Source organism: Diceros bicornis, chromosome 24 (genome assembly GCF_020826845.1).
Source record: "Diceros bicornis minor isolate mBicDic1 chromosome 24, mDicBic1.mat.cur, whole genome shotgun sequence".
NCBI classification, from domain to species: Eukaryota; Metazoa; Chordata; class Mammalia; order Perissodactyla; family Rhinocerotidae; genus Diceros; species Diceros bicornis.
The window spans coordinates 12,513,619-12,536,549 of NC_080763.1; the positions used below are offsets into that span (position 1 = coordinate 12,513,619).

The window sequence follows — 22,931 nt, forward strand, 5'->3', positions numbered from 1 at the left end:
CCAAGCAGAAGCCTCAGGGCTCCAGTGACAAAGGTCAAAGCCATTGCTTAAGAATATTTGCAGTGCCCAGTGGGGCCGTGAAGATGACTTGGCTTCTAATGCTCACTCCACAGATGGACTTGGGCCTGGAGGTCATGGGACGGTCCAAGGGGGTCTCAGAAACAGCTGCCCTGACCTACATGTACTGGGCTCGCTAGGCAGGAAATTCCATGTTGTAATGGCTGGATTTCTTTCCTTCATTCCTGATCCGTGACTAGGTAGTGAATGGGTCATTAAAGAAACCATTTAGGCCGATTTCAGGAACATCTGACCAGGCTTGAAGTGTGCAGGAAGAGGAAAATAGAACAGACGAAGCTCTGGACCGCGGAGTCTCGCCTTCATTTCCATTGCTGGCCTGACTTAGGAAGTAAAAATGTTTAAATGCCCCTCTTCTGTCAGCACTGTCACCAGGGTTGGATGGAGCTGGGTTCACTACTTAAAAATACACATTTAAAACCTCATCTGAGTGGCTGCAGCCATGTTATCAAGCTGAACACATGTTGATCTGAGTAGATTAGAGAAATTGTTACTGGTGTCTAGGGAGGGAGTGCTTTTCAAAGAATGAGCCATTAGGAAGTACTTTGCATCCATGTAGCCCATGAACCTGAAGACAAATAAGAGTAAAATCTGTACTGAATCAGCAGCTCTGAGCAGCAGACTGCAGAATATGGCTGGCATATGTTAGATAAAAGGTTATAAAAGGTTGCCATTCAATTTATCTTTCATTTCCTTCACAGCTAATGGCAGGAGGAATCAAAAACCATCTTTACATTGCTTTTGCACATTTTTTTAATCGACTAGGAAAAATCACATTCTCCTTCATATTTTCCTTCCTTTTTCCAAAAAGAGATCAAATTTCTCTGGAAATTTAAATTTGCTCTTTCCATTCACCAAGAGAATTGTATCACTCTTGCATTCGATCTGTTCAATCTCAGTTCAGTTTCAAGTTGAAACTTTATTTCATTTCCAGACCTATACAGAGTAGTTGGTATCCTTCTGTTACTCCTCACTTTTGGACACAATTGCTTGGCAAAGCAGTAAGTCTGCTGGGTCACTCAAGCTCTCTACTCTTCACTCAGCATACACCCTCTAGGTATGTGAAACCAAACCCACGCAACATCCCCTTCTGCAACTAAGGTTCAAAACTGGAATGAATCAGTTGAGCTAAAACACAGACATATTTAATAAAAAAACTTTTTAAAATAAATGTTAAGCCCTTCTCATTTCATTATTAGCTTTGCCTTGTAGACTATAAAATATGCAGGTAGGTTAATATCCCTTGTTTTCAGGGTTTCATTAACATTTCGAAGACAGATAAAAGCAGAGATTTCTAACAGAGAAGTTGCTTACATAATTCTGTATCCTGAAAAGTGGCTCAAACCGAAAAAAAGAAGAAAATAACCTAAGCAAGAGAGGGTCCAGCATCCTTTTCCTTCAGGATCTTTATATTATAGGGCCTAGTAAGGATCAATGAGCAGTCTGCAGAATGCCCTAGTGGCGCCAACAATATGTATCTCAGTCGAGAAATTTGGACCTGGCTCAGCCCATCTGCTCTCACTACAGCCCAAGGTTGCCTTTCATTTGGAAATCATGCTGTCAACTTGGTTTAGAATATACATGGGTGAGGCATATGCTTATCCTTGATGCCCAGGGAGATGTTGGCATGGAGAAATGTGAAGGCTCCTGATTGAAACTTCCATTTATGGACTCTTCTCTTCCCTTCTCTTCTCCCCTAGTTACTGTGACAGTGGGAGGCAAGCAACACTTGCTCGGACTGTATGACACCGCAGGACAGGTACATTTTTATTATCTTGATTCATTAAGGGGTTGGGAGGGGGGAGAATGGTCCATTTGGCCAAGCGTATGGGGACTAATAGTACGAATATTATCTCTTATGATCATTTGGGGTGAATTTATTATCTACCTAAATGACAGCCAAAATATTCTTAATATTTTTAAAATATTTATAATTACAAAAAGCTAAATTATTACATGATTCAAGGTGTTAATAGGCAAATAATGATTCATTCATTGGTTGATGACTATCAATAACCAAAATAACATATTTGGCCAAGAGTTTCAATGTCCTCCCACCCATACCAATTCCAGATCCATGATTACTGAGTCCATTTCATAAATTTTCGTTTCACCCATTAGTTTTTTTCATGTTGTATTCTTTGCCCACCTTTTTTTTGAATTGCCTAACAAGCTGTGGAAATGTCCAAAAAGAGATAGAGGATGGGTAGTGGGGGGCAGGAAGAAGACAGATTAAGTGTTGGAAGGAAGAAAAGCCAGGATCCTGGATGTTTTCCAAAATGAGGGTCAACCCTTGAATGACTGAGGGCTGACTCTAAATTCTCTAAGATTCTTGAAATATTCTCACCCTGTCAGAAACGTTTCTTCAAGTTGGAGGACCTGGCCAACCAATAATGTAAGCCAATGGACTGGAACCCTCAACACTTAATCTGTCAGCACACACTCCACTTGGGTGAAATGCCACCTTGCCTTTCTTTCCTCGCATGCCACACTCCACTAGGAAAAGTTTCTGACGTTACAAGTTCGTGGGTTGGAGGGGAAGTAGTTAAGCAATTGATGGCTGTGGCCCAATTTCTTTGAGAGAGCTTTTGTTACCATATGTCCTGGCTCATTTATTTAGGTCAAAATCAGCAGGTTGTTCAGTCTGTCCAAATTCATACATCTTAAGTCCTTTGGAGTGAACATTTGACCATGCTCTGTCCCACTGTGAATTTCCTGGTAATTGTTATTTGTAGTTATGCATTTGTCTAGGCCTTTTTTCACAATTATCTGGAGATATGTCTTTTTGCTCAACCTGAAAGCTCTATGCTAGAAAAAAAAATAATAAATAGAATTCTCTTGGGGATTTCTGTGTGCATTTGCAAGAACCACTGTATAAATGTCTGCAGGACATCAAAGGCTGGTATTGGACAGGCCAGGCAGTGGAGAACTTGCAAGGCTAACACTAGACTCAAGGCTCCTAAGAGCACCCAGTTTCCCCTCACTGGCAGATGGCTGTTTTGGCCAGCTACTCTCTGGAAGCGGGGAGTGGAGGAAACCTCTCACATCAGTACCAAGACACATGACTAGGAAAGGATGCCCCTAGATGCCCAAATGGGAAAATTGGATTAGCTCCTCTGAGCTAAGGTACAAGGGCCTCAGTGCAGCTCAAGCTTGACTCTCCTCCACCAGAAAGCATCCCAGCAATAGAAGTACACTGCCCTTTGAGCTGGAGTTGCCTACTCTCATTCAATCACACAGTCATTGGGGTGTCCCCATTCATCAGGACTCACAGCCTGAAAGAGAGAGGAGTTTACACCCTTCTCCTCCACAGTCAAATTTTATGAATATAATTCAGTTTGAAAAGGTCAATACAGCAAGGATTATTGCCTGACTCTGAAGCCTGTCTCTGTTTCCCTTGCCTTCTAAAAAAGCCCTCTGGGGCCGGCCCGGTGGCTTAGCGGTTAAGTGCACGCGCTCCGCTACTGGTGGCCTGAGTTTGGATCCTGGGCACGCACCGACGCACTGCTTCTCTGGCCAAGCTGAGGCCGCGTCCCACATGCAGCAACTAGAAGGATGTGCAACTATGACATACAACTATCTCCTGGGGCTTTGGGGAAAAAAAAAGGAGGAGGATTGGCAATAGATGTTAGCTCAGAGCCGGTCTTCCTCAGCAAAAAGAGGAGGATTAGCACGGATGTTAGCTCAGGGCTGATCTTCCTCACAAAAAATAAAAAAATAAATAAAGCCCTCTGTGCCCCTCATTCCCATCCAGGCCTCCCCTCTTCTATAGCAATCCACGACAATTGTCAGCTTCTGTGCATTAATTGCCCCCAGAACAACCTCTCCAGGCCTTCATTTAATTTCAAATCCAATAAAACTGCTTAAAAGCTCTTGTAGAGCTTAATTATTCTTTCCACTGCTCTGTCCTTTTTAGAAAAATTTTAAATTATACTAGTATAGAAGTTGAAATTCTAAGGCAGTGTAAAAACATCTTTAAACTCCAAATTGAAGAAAGCAGAATGACCCAAACCTCTGACACGGGAGAAAGTGATGTGCACTGATCAAGTTTAACAACAAATGGGTTATTGATCTTTCTCCAGCCTAACGTTCACTTGAATGCTTTCCACCAGCTACTTTGAAAGCTCCGAGGTGGATAAGGTTCACAGGGGAACGTAAAGCATGGCAGAAAGAAATCAGAATACATCTTAAGCTTCCTTCTAGGACTAAAGTTCTATGATTAGGACCTTGAAGAGATGACTTCAAGAATGAGTACAAGAACTGGAGTAATTAAGCAAAACTATTTGAGGGTAGACCCCAGGGACAACTTTCAGCAGTGAAGGATTGTTAAATATTGGAACAAGTTACACTAAAGGATGACATGTAATTCGTTGTGTAGAACAGTGGTTCTCAAACTTAAGCAGGGATCAGAATCACCTACAGGGCTTGTTAAAACCCAGCCACTGGGCCACACCACCCCCAGAGTTTCTGACTCTACAGGTCTGGGACGAGGCCCAAGAATTTGCTTTTCTAACAGGTTGCCTGATAATGCTGCTGCTGGTCTGTACACCACACTTTGAGAACCAGTGGTCTAGAACCTTGCCACTCAAAGTGTGGTCCACTGAACAGCAGCAGCAGCAGCCCCAGGGAACTTATTAGAAATGCAGAATCTCAGGCCCCATCCCCAGCTTACTGAATCTGAAAATTCATTTTAAGAAGATCTCCAGGTGATTCGTATGCACATTAAAGTGTGAGAATCACTACTCTAGAAGTCTTTGGTGACTGAAGCATTGTTCCCAACATTTGGAGGAAGCAGTGGAAAAAGACCATTACCAGAGATGATTCCCATGGTTCTACAGCTCTGCCAATAAGGCTTTGTAACAAATTTAATTTAGAAACATTGTCTCAAAATTCCATTCCCAGACTCAGGTAGGACAATCCAGCCTCTTCAGTTCTATTCCAGCAAATGTTGCTGAGGTCACATGGCTAACAAACATCTATAACAAATCCAAAAATGCTCATTTGGCCAGACTTACTAACAAGAGAGAGAGCTGATCTCAAAAACCAACGGATTAACCCCGGAACCACAAAAAGGAAATAAGTCTCTGAACCTGGCTACAGAGTTCCATCTTGCTGTGAATAATTAGATTTTCTCACATGAACACACCAACGAGCAGTGCCCCTTGCCTTTATCTTGAGCTAACTCTGGGTCAGAGTTGACAAAAACAACTTCAAGAAGCATGTGTGTCCTGAAATGTAAAGTGAGAGGAACTCATCATTTCTACCCTCAAAGTCAGCCCCGGACAAAACCATTTGACCTGGTTCCCTTCACTTTGCCACACTTGATGGCCTCTGGCACTGCCGCAGCCCCACCAGCCCCGCCCAAGACACGCTCCCCACCCTTCACAAGCCAGCCAAGCATCTGCTAAAGACCGTCTGTAATGAAGCCACATGCATACATGCCAGCACATGGCAGCTGCTGTTACGCATCAGCTCCCTCCCCAAACCCCTGAAACAAACTAGTATTTGGACTTCGAGTGGAGTGCTTTGAAGACAAAGCGTCTTCAGAACTCCAGTTCATCTGTCAGGTAGAATCCCAAACATTAGGTTAGGCAGTGAAATGAGGGGTTTTTCGCAGGGTGACTCTGCATGTTACCCGTCAGCTCACACTGGAGGCAATAAGACCAGGCCTATAAGCCAAATCTATTTAGGTCGTGCCAACTCCTGCTGCACAGCACATGCCCCTCGTAGGGCATTACTGAAAGTCTCTCTGAAAGGGATTTCTAGAGCTCAGATCTTTGGCTCAGCTACAAAGAGTCCCAGAGCTGACTTTTCCATGACGTACTTGCAGGCCAGTTTGTTTAGAGTGCGTCACGAGAGACCAAGCAGAGAGCAGGATGCTGGGGCGGGGGTGCTGCAGCAAAGCCTGGGCGTTCGCTGGCTGAGGAATGCCAAACTGGGAAAGGGGTCTTTCCCAGGTCATGGCTCAGAGCCAGGCGTCCTCCCATCCTGCTGCCGGCTACCTAGAGTGGAGCAGCCACGGCACTAAGACGTCTTGCCTCCTTCGCTCAGTGGACCGTCACTTAGACCAGAAATGTGGGCAAAGCCCTGCTCAGATTGTGGCCTCTCAGGCTGAACTCCAAGATGGACATCTCTCAAAGGCAACATTTGCTCAAGTGGCAGTTAGTGGCACTGCCAGGGAGGAATGAGAATCGCCTGGTGTCAGGAGCCTGGTTCCTCAGCAGGTAAACCCCCAAGTTCTCTGCACACAAGCTCTATGGGATCGGGGGCTGTCTGCACGTGGGCAAGCACAGAATGGTGTCTGTCCTGAGAAACCACAGCCCATCGCAGCTCAGCTGTCACCATTGACCGTGGGAGCGTGGAGCAGGAAGGCCATCAGCCACACGCCTCCCTCAGCCAGAGCTGCACGCTGCATGTCTTCACCTGGCCCTCATTTCTGAAGCCCATTTTATCCCAAGGGCTGAAGAGGCATGTGACCAGGCAGGGAGGCAAGTACAGCTGGGCCTTACTAATGGCAACCCAGGGTCCACGTGGAAGGACACCAGCCTTCCCCTTTGCTAATGGGTGACCCAATGGGGCCATCAGGAGCACAGAATTGGACATCAGCCTTCTAGAAAGTTAGCCTAAAACCGCAGATGTTTTTCCTCAATGAGCAACTCAACCTTTCTTGCTTACATGCATCTTAATGTGGTTTTAAAAGTGTGCAAACTGGGGGGTTAGGAAGAGGTCTGCCCACATGACAAGTTATTAGTAAAAGTATGTTTAGAACATGATCTTACTTCTCCCCAAATTATGAAAAATGGATTCAGAGGTGCAATCAGAGTATGCAAACCCTCTGGGTCTCATGACTACTCGGTTTAGAAAAAGTTAATTTCAGATTTAGCCCTGGTATCCAACAAGGTCGGGTCACTGCACCAGGACCTGCAGCTGCTGTTGACACAGGATGGAGGATGAACTCAACCACTAAAGACACTGTTCCAGATGGTCTACAAATATTAACACATTTATTCTCATAGTAACCCTATGATACCAGCACTATTATCAACCTCATTTTACAGATAAGGAAAGTGAGGCAGAGAGAACTTACCCAAGGTCACACAGCAGTCAGAGGCAGGGCTGGGAGTTGAACCTGGAGAATGTGTCTCCCTGACCCACGCTCTTAAACACTGTGCTGCGCTCCTGCCCTGTGTGCTTTGCCCACATTTCCAAACCAAGCCTGGTAGACATGGATGTATTTACGGGAGAACATGAAAATGCGACTTGTGCTGAAAATCTGGGATAAATATCACTCCTAAGAGGACCTGGAAGCAGAATTCTCTTTGCAACTTAACGTGGGTATGGGGTGGGGTGGGGCGGAGAGAGAGCTCAGTGCAACTCTCCTTGCCACTCAAAGTGTGGTCCCTGGACCAGCGCGTCAGCATCACCTGGAAACTTGTTAGAAAAGCAAATTCTTGGACTTCATCCCAGACCTGCTGCTGAATAAGAATCTACAGTTTAACAAGATCTGCAGGTGATTCAAATATACGTAAAGCCTGAGGAGGGCTGGGCTAATGGTCTCACTGACTCACCACCTGCCATCAGGGTGCGGCAGTTCCGGACACATGTAGAACCCAGGTGTTTGGCCCGTCTGATGCTAAGGCTGTCCCCGAACTCTTCTTCTTTAATAGTCACCCATAATCATCCCAGAACGCCCTCCTGCCTTCAGAGAGAAGTTGGGTAGAAGGCACTCAAAAGTCAGCCTGGCCCAAACCCCATCCTCCCCTTCACCCCCGCCCCCAGCCCAGCCTCTTCATCCACTTTAGCCCTCCAAAGCCGCATTCCAGTCGCTCTTTTAGATTAAAACATTGTCTCTTCAAGAGGCACACAAGCACCTGTCTTCCATTCTCAAATTCCACCTCGGAAGGGGCCTCAAGTACCAGCTAGACCATCATCCACTCCTCACGGCCCCTTTACATCATCTCAGCATGCAATCATGGAACCTAGGCTCTAGACGTGCTTCATTGCAAAAAATCACTTATCAGCTGATACGAATTCACATCCCCAACCTCCCGCTGCCCAGCCCTCTGTTCCGAGAGGACATCTCCTTTTATTTATCCTGGACCCACTGCCATGTTTCATAGCTGCAGCCAGTGGCAAACAGGGGCTGAAATGAACCCTGCCAGCCCAGGTGTGAACCTTCTTTGAAGGTATGTTTGCTCTGTAGTCCGGGTTAAATGAATCTGTCCAGACTGGTTTCTAAAAGTGTAAAATTGGCTGAGGGGAAAGGGAAGCACAGTAACCTGTGGTTCTGAGACTTGAGCTGCAACAGAGTCACCTGGAGGGCTTGTTAAGCCACAGGTGGTACAGCCCCTCCCCCAGAGCCTCAGCCTCAGGAGGGTCTGGGTGGGGCGGAGAATATGCAGTCCTAACAAATTCCCAGGTGATGCCAACGCTGCTGGGCAGGGACCACACTCTGGGAGCCACGGCACTAACTGATTTCTAAGACCTTGTCCAGCCTTGAAGTTGTATTTTTCCATTTCAGTCAAATACCTATTCTAGATTATTCTATTGTCAGAGAGCTAACAAAGAGCAAGAGAAACTTTACCTGTCTCATTTCCACAGAAATCGAATTGTCTCCCATGTTTTCATTTTCTTTCTCCCAATTGGATTGCCCAATCTTATTCACCTTATGTAGTTTATATAGCATCCTCAACAGTGCTAGACAGTCAGTAAGCAATTAATAAATCTTTTTAAATGGAATCACATAGCAGGACTAAGGTTTCCACAGAAGAGAGATCCAGAATGCAGAGAGGAGAAAGCCCAGTGAAGGACACGAGCAAAAGTTACCCAGCGGGAGGGCCTTGGTTCCCTGACAGGAGGTTGGGTAAAGGATCAAAAAACCAACCTCTCACCTTCCCACCTCCTGGCAATCCAGCCACCCACAGTCCTCCTAACTTTCCCTCATGTAAGCAGAATTCCTTTGATAGTTTTTGGGTTAAGAATCAAATAAACATGATCCTTTCAGACTACCTACCGGTTATTTGCTCCTACCTCATCTAGTTGTGACATTTCTCCCCATTGTGTTGTGTTCCCGGTTTTTTTGGCTTTGAGGTTTTAAACATACAGTGTCTGCTGCCATCTAGTGGTAATTTCTAGCAGGCTCAGGCCATGAAATAGACGCTATGTCCCAAGGTCTAACTTTTCTTAGATCTCTGTGGTAAAGCGTGAGTCTATATTAAGATTCCTGGATAACTGAATTTTCAAGAAAATGCTTACTCTGTCACTTAAAATTCTGAGCTGAAGCAAATAGTGTGGTCACACTTCAGAGCTGGGGCTGGATTCAAACGGAGTACCCCATCCTGGTATTTAATAGCTCTGTGGCACTGGTCCATCACTGAACTTCTCTAAACCTCAACTTCCTCCTCTATGAAATGCGGATGTTGATGGTACCATCTTTCCAGTGCTATTATGAGGATTCAACTAGATAATGCACATTAAGTGTTTGAAACAATGCTTGGACATTAGTAACAAGCTCTTGATACAGCCTTGGTTGATGGTGAAGATGATGCTGGAAATCAGTCATTCTCAACTCCATGTCAACCCCAGACCAATGAAACCAGAATGCCCAGATGCCCAGGCCCACTCCCCAGAGATTCTGATTTAATTGGTCCAGAGTAGGAGGAGGTAGTAGAGGCAGGTAGTTGGCTAGCAGGGCATCAGGATGTTCTTAAAGCTCCCCAGGTGATTCTAATGAAAACTGGTGCAGTCAACGACGCGCAGAAAAGCCATGTGTTCATCTGCAGGTCACTGCAGACCTGGTGTCATTCGGTCAACAGCCTTTATGGAATATTTGCTGTGGACAGAGTATAGGGGGCATGAAAAAGCCAACATGGTCCCTGCTTCATTTATGACAATCCAGATGGGGATGGAGTGGCAGAGGGCAGGTGGTATCACGAACAGCTGCAGACTGTGGTCTGGAGAGTTCTTAGCTTGTGGGCCTCACAGCTACTCTGAGAGAGAAAGGAGAGAGGCAGAGAGACCATGAGAGAGAAGGTTTGGTTTTCAGGGCTAGCTGTACAAAGAGGAAGAGAGGTAGTGACAAGAGATGAGCTGTCCCTTTCCCCACCGCCTGCCCCCACCCCTGCCACTGACACACAGGCACCCAGACATGGGCATAACACAGCTGAGATGCAACCAGTAGGCCTGGCCCAACTGCCCAGCATGCCCAGTGTTTATTCAGCAATGCACCCATCTCCCAATTATTTGCTTTAACAGCAATGAGCTGTTAAATGAGCCACAATAACTATTTTTTTTTATTCTTTTAGTTTATTTTTTTAGGATTTTCAGATTTTTCGGCATCCTTGCCATTTTGCGTTGTCTTTTGTTTAAGTAGCTAAAAGCTTTTGCTCGGGTTTTAATAGTGTTAGCAGTAGCGAGAGTAGCAGCTGTACGGAACCCTGTGCGCCAGGCACTTGGAGTAGCTAACGAGAGGTCAGTGCAGCCAGAGATGACCACACTCAACATTCTAAGAGACTTCCTGCTGGTCACATGTGTGTATGTATGAGTACACCCCCTTCTTAAAAAGACATTAATAGAGACAGTAGAAATAGAGCGAAATGGATACTTTAAAATATCCGTGACATATTACGTTTAAAAAAACAAGTGGCACAACAATATGAACTATATAATCAATTTATCTTTCTTAAACTAAACGCATGTATATTATATGTGTAAATAAATGTAAAAGATTTGGAAGGATACTGTTAAGCAGTGGCTCCCTCTAGGAAGAGAGGAAAAACTATTAGAGATCACGTAGGGGATGAAAACACAGTCTCACTTCTACTCTGTGTACTTCTGTGATGCTTGGATTTTTGCAAGGAACATGTATGAGATCTACAATTTTTTTAAATGTTGGAAAGAGTAGTCAGGATCCTAATATATGAATTGATACGTTGCCCGTGTCTGTGTACACATGTATGTGATAAGTGTGAACATACAGGTTTGGTTGCACCTATGCATGTACAGTATGTGTGTGGTGTGTATGAACATGTATGGCATATTGTGTGTGAGGACACGTATGTACACATAGTATATACATATATAGTATAAGTATACTCATAAAATTACTTTTGGCTTGTGTGTTACTAAATGCTATGAAAATATATATAATCTTCTTTTGAAATAGCAGATTTTACCTGGGAACCTCTTAAAACATTTTACGTACAATAAAAGCTACTGGCTGACATTTTTCAAAAGTTGAGATGATCCATTGTTTTACTGTGTTCTTATCATCTACCCCTAAAACAGCATACACATAAACATCTTATGTAACCAGGAATCTTCAACCATACCATATTCTGGTCTAAAAAGTCTTTGGGGAGAAAATAATTAAATCTGGCATTTTCTTTATTAGGCCATACTGTGGCCTTTAGGTAAACTTAGAAACAAATCCCAAATTCTTAGCTCTAAACTCTCACACAGTATATTTCTTCAACTATTGTACTATCTGATTTGGCAACAACTCTTAGCTTTGTGTTTTAGTTAGCTTATTCTAAACTAAATTTGAATGCAATATTTTTAAATTGTATAAGGAAAGAATCTCTGTGCCTCTGCCAATGGCCCACTAATTTAAATCCATATTCAATACAACACGATTCCAATGTGACAGGAGAATTGTAATAATCCTTATTGAATTATATACATTAAATGGGTGAATGTTATGTATGTAAATTGTCCCACTAAAGCTGTTAAAAATATTTTTTTAAAGTTCATCTTAAAAGGGAGTAATTTATAATCTCTATACATAATAAAAGTGTTTTCCTGACTGATGGCTCCTTTATTTCTAGTAATATAGGGATCCAGCAGATCCCAGGGCAGGGAAGGAACGAGGTCACGGGGTGCGGCAGTGGCAGCTTGCCTGTGTCACTCCCTGGAACCACGTGGGACCCACCTGACCCAGGCTGAACAAATTTTGCTCTTCCCACAGGAGGACTACAACCAGCTGAGGCCGCTCTCCTACCCCAACACCGATGTATTTTTGATCTGCTTCTCTGTCGTAAATCCTGCCTCTTACCATAACGTCCAGGAGGAATGGGTCCCGGAGCTGAAGGACTGCATGCCTCACGTGCCTTACGTCCTCATAGGGACCCAGGTTGAAAGGGGGGTGATGGCAGGGTGGGGCGGCTGGGGCGGGAGGGCGGCCGAAAAGGAAAGAGCCTTTAGGTTTCTCAGGAGCATCCTATTCTTCCAGACGCTGTAGAAGAGCGCCTCACGTACATCAATCCTGTGAGCAGCCGTTCTTAAGACCTGCAGGATTAGTTGCCCACAGCTGAGAAAACAAGAGAGCTATTTAATACGAAGCAGGAAGTTTTGATGTGGCCTTTAAAAATTAATCTCTCAGCTTTTTATTTTTAAATAACAAAGTAATTTTTGAAATAGACACCCTTCTCCAGCCCTGAGCCAAAGGAATGAGGTGGGAATGTCAATTACACTTATTACATAATATTTTTTATATCTAAAATTCACAATTGTTTGAAAGTCACAAAATAGGTGTGAATGTGAAAATGACCCCAGCAATCAGAATGGGCGCATTATGGCAAGTCCTTAGCAACACTCCTGGAGAAGGAAGACAGAAATTCACTGCTATTCCCTATTCCCTTTAGGGGAATAGGGAAATCTAAAAGCCTCTTGGTCTTTTAGATCTTAGAAAAAAAGTTAAAACAGATATACCAGATAAACAAACCTGCAGTTGTAAAAGTCTTTAAAGTGTTTTGAAAGCTAATAAAGTTCCATAGTTTGGATTTCCAACAGTAAGCAATTGCACAAATGTATTAAAGATTGTTCCAACTTTCTATGGTTTTAAATAGATTTTGTTCATTGGTGTGTTAAAACCCAAATTACTATCCCAAAGATATAGAAATGTAATAACATTGAAGGACAGAGATAATTAACACATCCATAAATCAGAATCCAGTTAATGCTTCTTCTCTGAAAGATAATTATTTGTTTGTTTAAATGAAGTCTTTTGCCTTAATTCCAGATGATAATATTTGACTATATTGATGGAGCCTGGATTTCTGCTGTCAAAATACGTGATGAGACATGCAAACATCTTTGTGTGATTTGAGCCTATTTTATAACAGATGGGCACTAAGTTGAACAATTAAGGCTAAAAAAAAACAAAACTACACCAATTAGTAAACCTGAGCAAGGTGCTTATAAATGGGACCCTAATACATGAATATATTGGTTTTTCTTTACAACACAAGCCTCTATGTGCCCACATTCACACCCATTCATGTATGCATGGGTTCACATACACAGTGAGATTTTAAAGCAACTAAAATATTTAATTAAATTATTAAACCTAATCCAAACACATAGGCTATTTTCAAAGTCGTTCTACCTTTGAAAAGAAAGTTTCTACCTTGGAAATTCCTCTTTAGGACCTGCCTTCAGAGCCTGCAGCACATTCGTTAGAATATCCTAGCAAGTGGCAAGTCTTCATCCTTTTGAGGGTGAAGATTTGGTTTGGAAAAGCCTCTCCCCTCCCCCCAACCCCCCCCAAAATATGTATTGATAGCCAGGAAATAAACTATTAAATAATGAGTAATATAATTTGGGATCAAATGAGGTGTTGCAGTAAGATTGACTATCTTGTATGTCCAATAAGTAGGGTCTAGAAATAAACAGGAAATTTCAAAAACAGCCACAGAATCACTGGAGTAAGTCCTCAGCTCCCAGGGTAATTGCTTTGAAGGAGAAAGTACAAGGAAAGCCTGATGTTTCCATTTGCAAAGAAATCACATTAATTTTTAGACATAACATGGGCATATGTATGTGTTTCCTTAAAGTTCAGCAACTTCATAGATGTTAATTTCATAGAGGGGAAAAAACTTCTACTATCTCACAGTTTACGGTATCTGGTAAAGCCTGAAAAAATAAGTTTGTCACGTGTGTTTTTTGCCAGATTGACCTCCGCGATGACCCCAAAACCTTGGCCCGTTTGCTGTATATGAAAGAGAAACCTCTCACTTACGAGCACGGTGTGAAGCTTGCAAAAGCGGTACAGTCCAATTTGAATTTAATTTTAAATGTATGCTGAGTGAAGAGTTTGGTGCGTGCTTTGGAATGGGCTAGCTACGCAGGCTTTTGCTTTAAAGTGCAATGTGTTCAGAATCTACTCTGCTTTATATCCTCCCCTCTGTTCTCGTCAGGCTGGAAGGGACCATTTGGTGAGCATTCTGTCAGCCAGCATTGTCTGTTTTTCATTAAAAAAGAAACTTGGTGAATTTAAACAGTTGAAGCACTTATCATTTGATTTAGCAACCTCTAGAATAATCCACTTGCCATATTTAGAAAGAATAAAGGGAGTCGTTAGATATACATTTGTAAACCTCACTGCTTATTATCAGTGTAACTCATTTAAATGACCCCGTACAAGGCATTTTGTGATTTTCTTGGGAGAAACTTAGATTACCATCTGCCAGGGTTATATTTGTTCTGTATTTCTCACCATATAATGAATAGCCACTTAGAGAGGCTGCTTATGTCACAAATAGCATCTAGAAGAGTAACATAGACCAAAAAGTAACTAGTTGGAGAATCCAAATGGCTGCTCAGCAGATAATAGCAACTTGCTCACAGCTGGGACTGTTTTCACAGACTTTTCTTCATTCTTAAGAGCTTCACATGAACAGTGATTTTGTTGGGGAAATGCTTTAGAAAGTGTTTGCCAGACAGCAAATCTTGTCTCCCCATTACCACTACCGTGTGTGCAAAAGCAGACACTAAAATAGACACAAGGGGATGTAGGTATTTTTTATGCAAAAGGAGGCTTATAAATCATATTTCCATAAGCTGTCTACCTCCTCATTGATTTAGTTGCAAACCCATCAACCCAGGCCAGAAGTTTCAGAAGTTTCTTTTACTTTCTAAACTCATTAACCCTGCAAAATGCTTGCCCCAGTCTGAGTTAGGAGTCACCCTTTTAACCGGTCAAAAGAATAATAACTACGAATTCTTCATGAATAAAAATGTATACATTTCTCTTATTAAAACTTTCTTATAGGCACCAAAACTAAGTGATACACTTGAATAAAAATGAGTTAAATTAATTATGTTTTCATGGATTCAACACATGAGAACATCTCACAAATACTTGAGAGACTGAACGCTTCCCACTTCTGTGAATAGTCAAGTCAGAACTACCGGTAGGAGCCATGCTTAGGAGACAAAGCACTTTACAAGCTGCCTCATTGCAGCCTCAGGATAACCCTTTTAAGCAGATGGTGTTTGCATCATCTTACAGATGAGGAAACAGAGTCTTAGCAAGATGAACATCTTTGATTCACGCAGCTGGTAATAACACAGTCAGACTTTCCAGTCCAGCTCCGTGGACGGCAACCCCATGCACCTGACCCTTGTGCAAACTGTCTCCTCCAACCGTATATTTTTCCTCCAGTAAAATGGGTACAAGTCTATAGGTTCTTCTCCCTTCTCCTCATTCAGCTTAAATTCCCTGACTAAGGTACATCAATATATAGCTCCGTAAATAACTGTATGTGATTCCTAGCTAGGCATTTTCACGCTGGGGAGGTCCCCAGGGGCTCAGCGCCCACTTTTTGCAGGAGCTCTGTTTCCGTGTCCCTTGCTTCCGGCTTATCTCCCACCATCATCCTGTCAGCGTCCTAGCCTGCCTTCTCATTTGGGAAGTTGTTTTTTTCCCTCTGAAAAGAAGTCGTTCCAAAGCCTCCCATCTCATTTCATACTTATTTTAGGAACAATGGCTGAGTTCACCACTTTATTGCCTTTTGCCAATTTCTCGTAGCAACTGCTCTCAGATACGGAGAGAATCATGTTTTGCTTACAAAATCCAATTTAGAAGAAAACCAAGCAAGAGTTTAACTTGTTTCATCACAATTCATGTAATTACAGAGATACTTTTAAGTTTCTCTGCTCCCTGACTTTCCTGTCAAGTAGTTTATAATAACAGCTAGCATTTATGGAGTGTTTACAGCGTGCTGGGCGTGGTGCCGAGAGCTTTACATGCCTCATCTTAATTAATCCTCACAGCAACCCCCTGAGGTGTGTATATCATTATCTCCTCCTTCCTAGAGGACACTGAGGCTCTGCGAGGCTAAGGTCACACCGCTGGAAAGTGGCAGAGCTGGGATATGAAACTGGGCTTCAACCACCACACTCTTCCCCGCCTCCTATAATCGGAAAAGAGAGCCTTAGGTTTGGGGCTTCTTCTTTTATATGCTGAAGCCCTGTATTTTAATGCACATATTCTCCCCATAACTTAAACACTTTGCAAGCTCAGATTTTTCATATCCGATTCCTTTTGTGCAACTCCTTCCATTTCCAAAGCATCTTTCATCTTTCATCTCTTTTTGGTCTCAAAGGGCATTTTATTTTTACAGGACATTTTCATATCATACATATTTACAATTCTTTATACTCCAAAGTCAACCACATTTACAGAAATATTTTGTATCAATTTACAATAAATATTCATTGTTATCCCTTTTCTTGTTTCATCCACCCTCTTTTCATTATTGTGTGTTTTAATCTTCAGCCTACTTTTCCCGTGCTTTACTCATTAGTGATGTCCACATGGCTACTGGATTAATTTGACAATAATTGATTGAACACCCACTATGTGCCAGGTGCTATGCCACACTTGAGCTCTAAGATTATAATTCTTTGTGCATTCTCTTTCTCGATTCCTTTTGATACAACCTAAACATGATTTTCTAAGTTCAGACTTCCTAAGGTGTTTCGTGATAAAACACTTGCCCATTTTTCCTTTTTTGGTCTTTGGCCTCTTTGTGCCCTCTCCTGCCATCTTCTTCACCCTGTGCCTTTTTCGTTGTTGTTCTCACACTTTGGCGTAGCACCTCTTTCCTGCTGGGGTTTTAACGTGCACCGGTGGGGTTTACAGCCGCAAAACTGCTGCAAAAATCCTGTAACCAATGTTCAGTCATGTTAACCCGCTGGCGTCTTGAATACCCTCCTCCTGACTGCAAAAGTCACCGTTACCCTCCTTGTTTTGTGCGCTGGCCATTTCCTCTTCCTCCTACGGTCACTGAAAATCGGTCACTTCACCACTGGAGTCTGGGTTACAGAGACGAGGGAAAGACAGCCCTGCCCTGGAGAGGCCCATAGGCCAGAAGAGGAGAGAGACAGGCAAACAAAGCATGCCAACTGAATAAATACAACGACAGACGTGTGCGCAAGGTCCTGAGGTAGCAGAGAGAGGGGGGAGTGAGGGACGCATTCAGCGGAGGAGGATTCAGAGACAATTTCTAGGAGCAGTTGACATCTCAGCCAGGTTTGAAGGATAAGGACAGTTTGTCAGGTGGACAAAGTTAGGGGACTGGGGAGAAAAAATTTCAAATAGGGAGACCAGTACATGCAAGGGCATCCTTTAAAGCATAGGGCAAGCACATTGGCAAGTGATGGGCCAAATTTTACCCACAAATGTTTTGATCAGTCCACACAGGTATTTTTAATGTGATTTAGTGGCCAACACTGAATAATTTGGAAACTTTACATAAATATACACATTTTTGGTTTCTAAAAAAAATCAGGTCAGGCAACACTAGCTAGCATTTCTGCATCAACTGCACCATTTAAACAGTCTTTTAGACAAGATATGTGCCCTTCAGTTTGCCACAATCCCCACCACTCCGTATTACCTACACTCAGGCAGTGTACTCGCATCATCTGCCCCATAGTTGGCGATCTCTGCTCTACAGTCTTGAAAAAATCAGCAGCAAATCCATCCAGCCTAGAAATTCTTCACCTCTTTCAGCAATTTAATCACAATGCTGATTTGAGATGGAATTTCTGTCACAAGCCATTTGGTTCCTTTTCCTTTTCTTGGCTCTCAAGTTGCCCTCTCTATGTACTTGTCCTAATTCTTAAATAAGAAATGAAGAACTTCTCTGCTATTCACTGTTTGTTTAGATACCAACTTACTCTGTTTATTCCACTGACATCTTCCCTTCTCCCCATTTACAGGAAACGCCTCACTTTTCCTTCCTTCCTTCCTCTCTCATCATCCTCACTAAGTCCAAAACACCTTCTCCATTTGTTCACTACTTTGCTTTTCCAGACACATTTTTTTACATTCCTTAGAAACAGCCCCACAGGTTAAGGCTCTGGCTCAGGAGACAGACATTCAAATCTCTGCCATTTTCTTAGTTGCGTGGCCTTAGGGAGGTTACCTAACCTCTCTGGGCATCAGTTTCCTGAGCTATGAAATGAGGATGTGATAGACTTACCTCATAAAGTTCTTGGGACAACTAAATAAGCCTGTGGGCCATGAGGTCCAGCTCAGCAAACGACAGTTGTTGTTCAGTGTGTGTGCCTCTCCCAGACATGTCTACAGCTAGGAAGACCTCTTTGCCTTTATTCCTTCCAGTTAAGCTCTTTCTTATTCTGGAACATGTCCCACCTCAGCGAGGATGACCTGGAAGAAATACTAGGTTTTCTTCCGCTTGACTAGTGGTTGTGGGTTTGTTTGTCTTTCAACTTCTTCTTGTCAGACTCTTGTATGTTTTATACATCTCTGATAAATTTCTCAGCTTTGGGACAATAAATTTTAGCTATTATAAAGTTATCAGAAAAGTGTTCTCTCCGTTTACATTCCTCAATCTCTATTTTTTTCTTGAAAATAAATCATTTTGGTAAAGCATGTTCCAGATTGCTGACATGAGTATCCAAACAAGGATCCGTGAATCCTGAACTCTTACAGTTTGTGTCTAAATATTTGACTGTGTAGGTCACTTTGCTCCAACAGGCAGATGAAGTGGCTGCTGTAAGAAAAGCCATATTTCCTTGAGACACTTTTCCATTTCAAATTTTTGAGCACACAAATTTTTTTTTTTTTTTTTTTTTTAGCAATGCCTATAGCATGATTGTGCCTTTTCCCTGAACCAGGATGAATTCTTCTCTCTCACTCTCAGAGCACTTGATACGTGGTTAACAATACTCATCTGATAACTGGGTTCTGTTTCTCACACATATTTCCCAAATCACACCCAACATCTGTTTGCTACTTTTCCTGGAACTATCAGTACAAAATAACATTATATTAACCCAGTTACACAATAATGCCTTGATCTACTGTTTCATTATCTTCAGAAGTGTCTGAATTAGGAAAGACAAGTTTGGGCTCTTCCTGCGCCATCAAAAGGCAAACTCTGACACGCTGTCAGCTGCACTCTGGGGGGAGGAGGAGAGAGAGAGCAGAGCATTCGCCCATCCTCCAGGACCAGACAGCCCAGAACCCCGTGTGTGAGCTGAGCTCAGCCCAGCTCTCCTGTAATTTCCAGAATCAACTGAGGCGTGTGACTGTTGGTGGGAGGTATTCTGAATAGAAAGGCCCCACAGCATTCTCTAGGTATATTTTCAGGATGATTGACAAGAGCCAGCACGTTACAAGCAGTCATTCCGTTGACACATTTATTAGAGTGGGTGCTTTTCACATGTGTTCATATCAAGTGTTGGCCATGATCCCAAAATGTAACGGATGACATTTCATGACATTATTAGGAAAATTTTCTCTACCCTAGCCTTCTCTTGCATCCAACTGTTTTTAATTACAGAAAAAGTTATGTTCTAATCCAAAGGCCAAACCATGGTTGAAATGAAACCATAAAATAGGTTTTCAACATCCAACATCTTTTCTCTGGCTCATACAGTAACCATTCTTTATAACAAAAAAAAAAAAAAAAAAGTGCATAATATCTGGACCCACCCAGAACGATTTTATTTCATGCTTAGTTTTTATATCGGTGGGCTTTCAAACGAGTGGGCAACCTCACTTCACTAATTGTCCACTCGACCAGCTTCTCGCAGAGTTGAGTGATTAGGGTCACAGTTACCGTCATGGAACAAGGAAAAGAACGCACACCAAGAGAACCACATTCCAGTTTTAGTTTCTTTCACTTTCTTGTTGGACGTCCCTAAACAATTCTTTAACCTTCTGCGCCTGTTCCCACGCTCTTCTAAGCTAAACCGCAAGTTTCTTTAGTCCACACATTGTGAACTGGCTGGTTGCTGCCAAAGACATCTCACATCAGTGTCTTGCTTGGCCCACAGTGTTTCAAAAATTGGTAAATATTAACTAAAAATCCAACTCCTCTTGAAAAATACAAAGATGGGCAACAGTGAACCAACATTCCCCTGCCTGGCAACCGTTGTCTAAAGCTAAGTAAGACTGCCAACTCTAGGGGTGGTGTGTACTTCACAGTCTACCACAATCCCCACCTCTCCCTATTGTCTGGTGCCAGACCTGCTTTACGCATTTATATAAGCTACTGGCCCTGACAGGCACCTGATTTTGCTACCCTGTTTTAGCCATTTATCTGCTGTGGTTTCCGGGAGCTCACCCTCCAGCCACCCTCTTCTGAATCTGCTGTAAGTTTTCAGCTGTTCTTACAATGTGGAACATATGATGGAAACATTTCCCCAGATGTCCTTAATATTAAAAGGCCCACATCATAATGTTGGCTCATACTGAGCCTGTGAGTAATTAAAACCCCGGATCTCCTTCACATGAACTGTCTCATGAAGTTGCCTGCCAAACATGGTCTGCTCTGGCCTGCAATTTTGTTAATAAGAATCTACAGTTCTGACCTGAATTTCTATATTTCTCATAGGGATTTTGTGATGATCAAATACACCATAGTATGAAATCATCAAAAGCTTTGAAATAAAGCCCTAAGCAAGCACAAAATATTTTATCATTTAAATATGCATAGATTGTATACTGACAAGGAGGGTGTCTCTGTCAGAAATGCATTTTACAATTTTTATTTTTACATGCTTTGGGTTTTTTTTAACCGCTTTAAAATATGGCTTTTAAAGTACTATAAAACTAGAAAATAATACTAATCAGATATTACTTTGCTGAGAGATACCTTATCAGAAGTACATTTTAATCAAGAACGACTTATAAAACCACGTCAGCCACTCTCTTTCTTATGTTCTATCAACCACGCTGACACTTTGCCTTACTACGTACAGGAGATATAGTTCACTTACACAGGATTTACACATTCTGTGTACAATTGAGAGGATACTAAAAACAACATCACGTAGCCCTGTTGTTCACAAAATATATTTAAACCATATCACTGGTTTTGAATCCTCTCTTAATTTTTATATTTTTTATATTCTTATATTAGGAATAAATGGCTATGTATCACTTTCATAATTTATTGCATACCACAAGCGATCCACAACCACTATTGTTAATATCAGAAAGTAAAAAATATAAAAGTACAAAAAGTCAGGAGAGCAGATGCAAATTGAAATGCAAAAGAAAAAAGCGTTATACAAACCAGCCCCTGGGCTGTTCATGGAACCAGCAGCAGCAGCAGCACGTGGCTGGGCAGAGGGCTGACACCACTGTGCTTTTTTCTCTTTTTTTCCTCTCATTCCTTTCTCTCTTTTGTGTTTAAGATCGGAGCACAGTGCTACCTGGAATGCTCCGCCCTGACTCAGAAAGGTCTCAAAGCGGTTTTTGATGAAGCAATCCTCACCATTTTCCACCCCAAGAAAAAGAAGAAACAGTGCTCCGAGTGTCACAGCTGCTGTTCAGTTATCTGAGGTGGCTGGAGACCGGCTCCACCCCACCTAAAGGTGAGAATGGCAACCAACCTCTGCGACCGAGCTCAAGCCAGAAAGGAGGGCATGACCAGAGAGGAAGTCCCTTCACACGGAGGCTTGCCCCTCCGCCCTGCGAGCCCTTCAAGCGCAGCACACCAGTCAGCCAACTGCCACATCCTCCCTACCAGCCAGAACAATCCACGTTGCACACTCTACAAGATGCTGAGCCCAGATCTCAGCCAGTGCCGCTGCTGACCATGTTGGAAACAAGGTCAAAGGCCATCTTGCATTTTACATCCCTCCCTCCCATAAACGTGAACTGATAGGAAATCTTCACAGGAAAACCAAAAGAGGCACTCGGTTCCTATATTGGTGGCCTTACTTGATGTCTTTTACAAAACATGAGAATACAATATGTACTAACCTTTTTTTCTGAATCTGCTGTTCTACCTATGTGTCTTACATTCATTTGTATTATGTTAAGAAATTTACTAATTTACCAGTTTACTCAGGCCTTACAAATCCATACCAAAGTAGCCTAAAGACAAAGTGTTTAATATTCATTTCTATTTTCAGCATGTTTCTACCAAAGCTATTAGAAGCAACATGTACCTCTGAATGCCTGATTACAAGAAGATACAAGAAAATGTTAAAAATTTTGGAAATTTACAGAGCCATGATTTTTGAAACTGGTTGAAAGAAAACACCAACTGAATTGTTGCAGGTCTACATTTTTGCCAAAGATTCACCCTAGAGATGTTTATGTTGATAGGTAGCCTTATTTTTTCCCTATTATTCGTCTTGGCAAATTACAAATGAACTGTGTTTAAGAAAGTAGTATTTCTGCTTTTTAATCAAATTGGTTGGGGAGAGAACATGGCAGACTTAGCTTTTAAAATATTCTTTATCCAGCAAAGTGAACTTTCCTGCTCCCTCCCTTCCCCATTGCATGCCCCTTTCCTCCCTTGATTTCACACTTTCTCTCATGCCCAATAATAACCTGATCTCGAAGAAGGATCTGGCCATGGGGCACAAAAAAGTAAGAGAGTAAGTATTGAAAAGTCCCCAAAGGTTAAGCAAAAGTCTCTCAATTTTTGCACTTGCTTCAACTGAAAAAGCTTCTCAGCTTGCCCCATGGAAGCTCCCATTCTATTTAAATGACATTTTCCAAGTACAACTGGTACTAAAATGTTGCCTCTCCCTGTTTCCTATACTCATTGTCCCAAATGGGTATTTAGGAGCTAGATCCGTGA

At 42.5% G+C, this 22,931-nt stretch overlaps 1 protein-coding gene across 1 annotated transcript in view; it reads left to right on the forward strand.

The window, feature by feature from the left end:
* Positions 1 to 21,678, forward strand: part of RHOJ (ras homolog family member J) — an 81,618-nt gene extending 59,940 nt beyond the window's left edge. The window contains exons 2-5 of the mRNA XM_058567932.1: positions 1,776 to 1,834; positions 12,041 to 12,205; positions 14,024 to 14,119; positions 21,532 to 21,678. Of these exons, the coding sequence (XP_058423915.1) occupies positions 1,776 to 1,834; positions 12,041 to 12,205; positions 14,024 to 14,119; positions 21,532 to 21,678 (467 nt within the window). The remainder of the gene's footprint in view (positions 1 to 1,775; positions 1,835 to 12,040; positions 12,206 to 14,023; positions 14,120 to 21,531) is intronic.
* Positions 21,679 to 22,931: the final 1,253 nt, after the last annotated feature.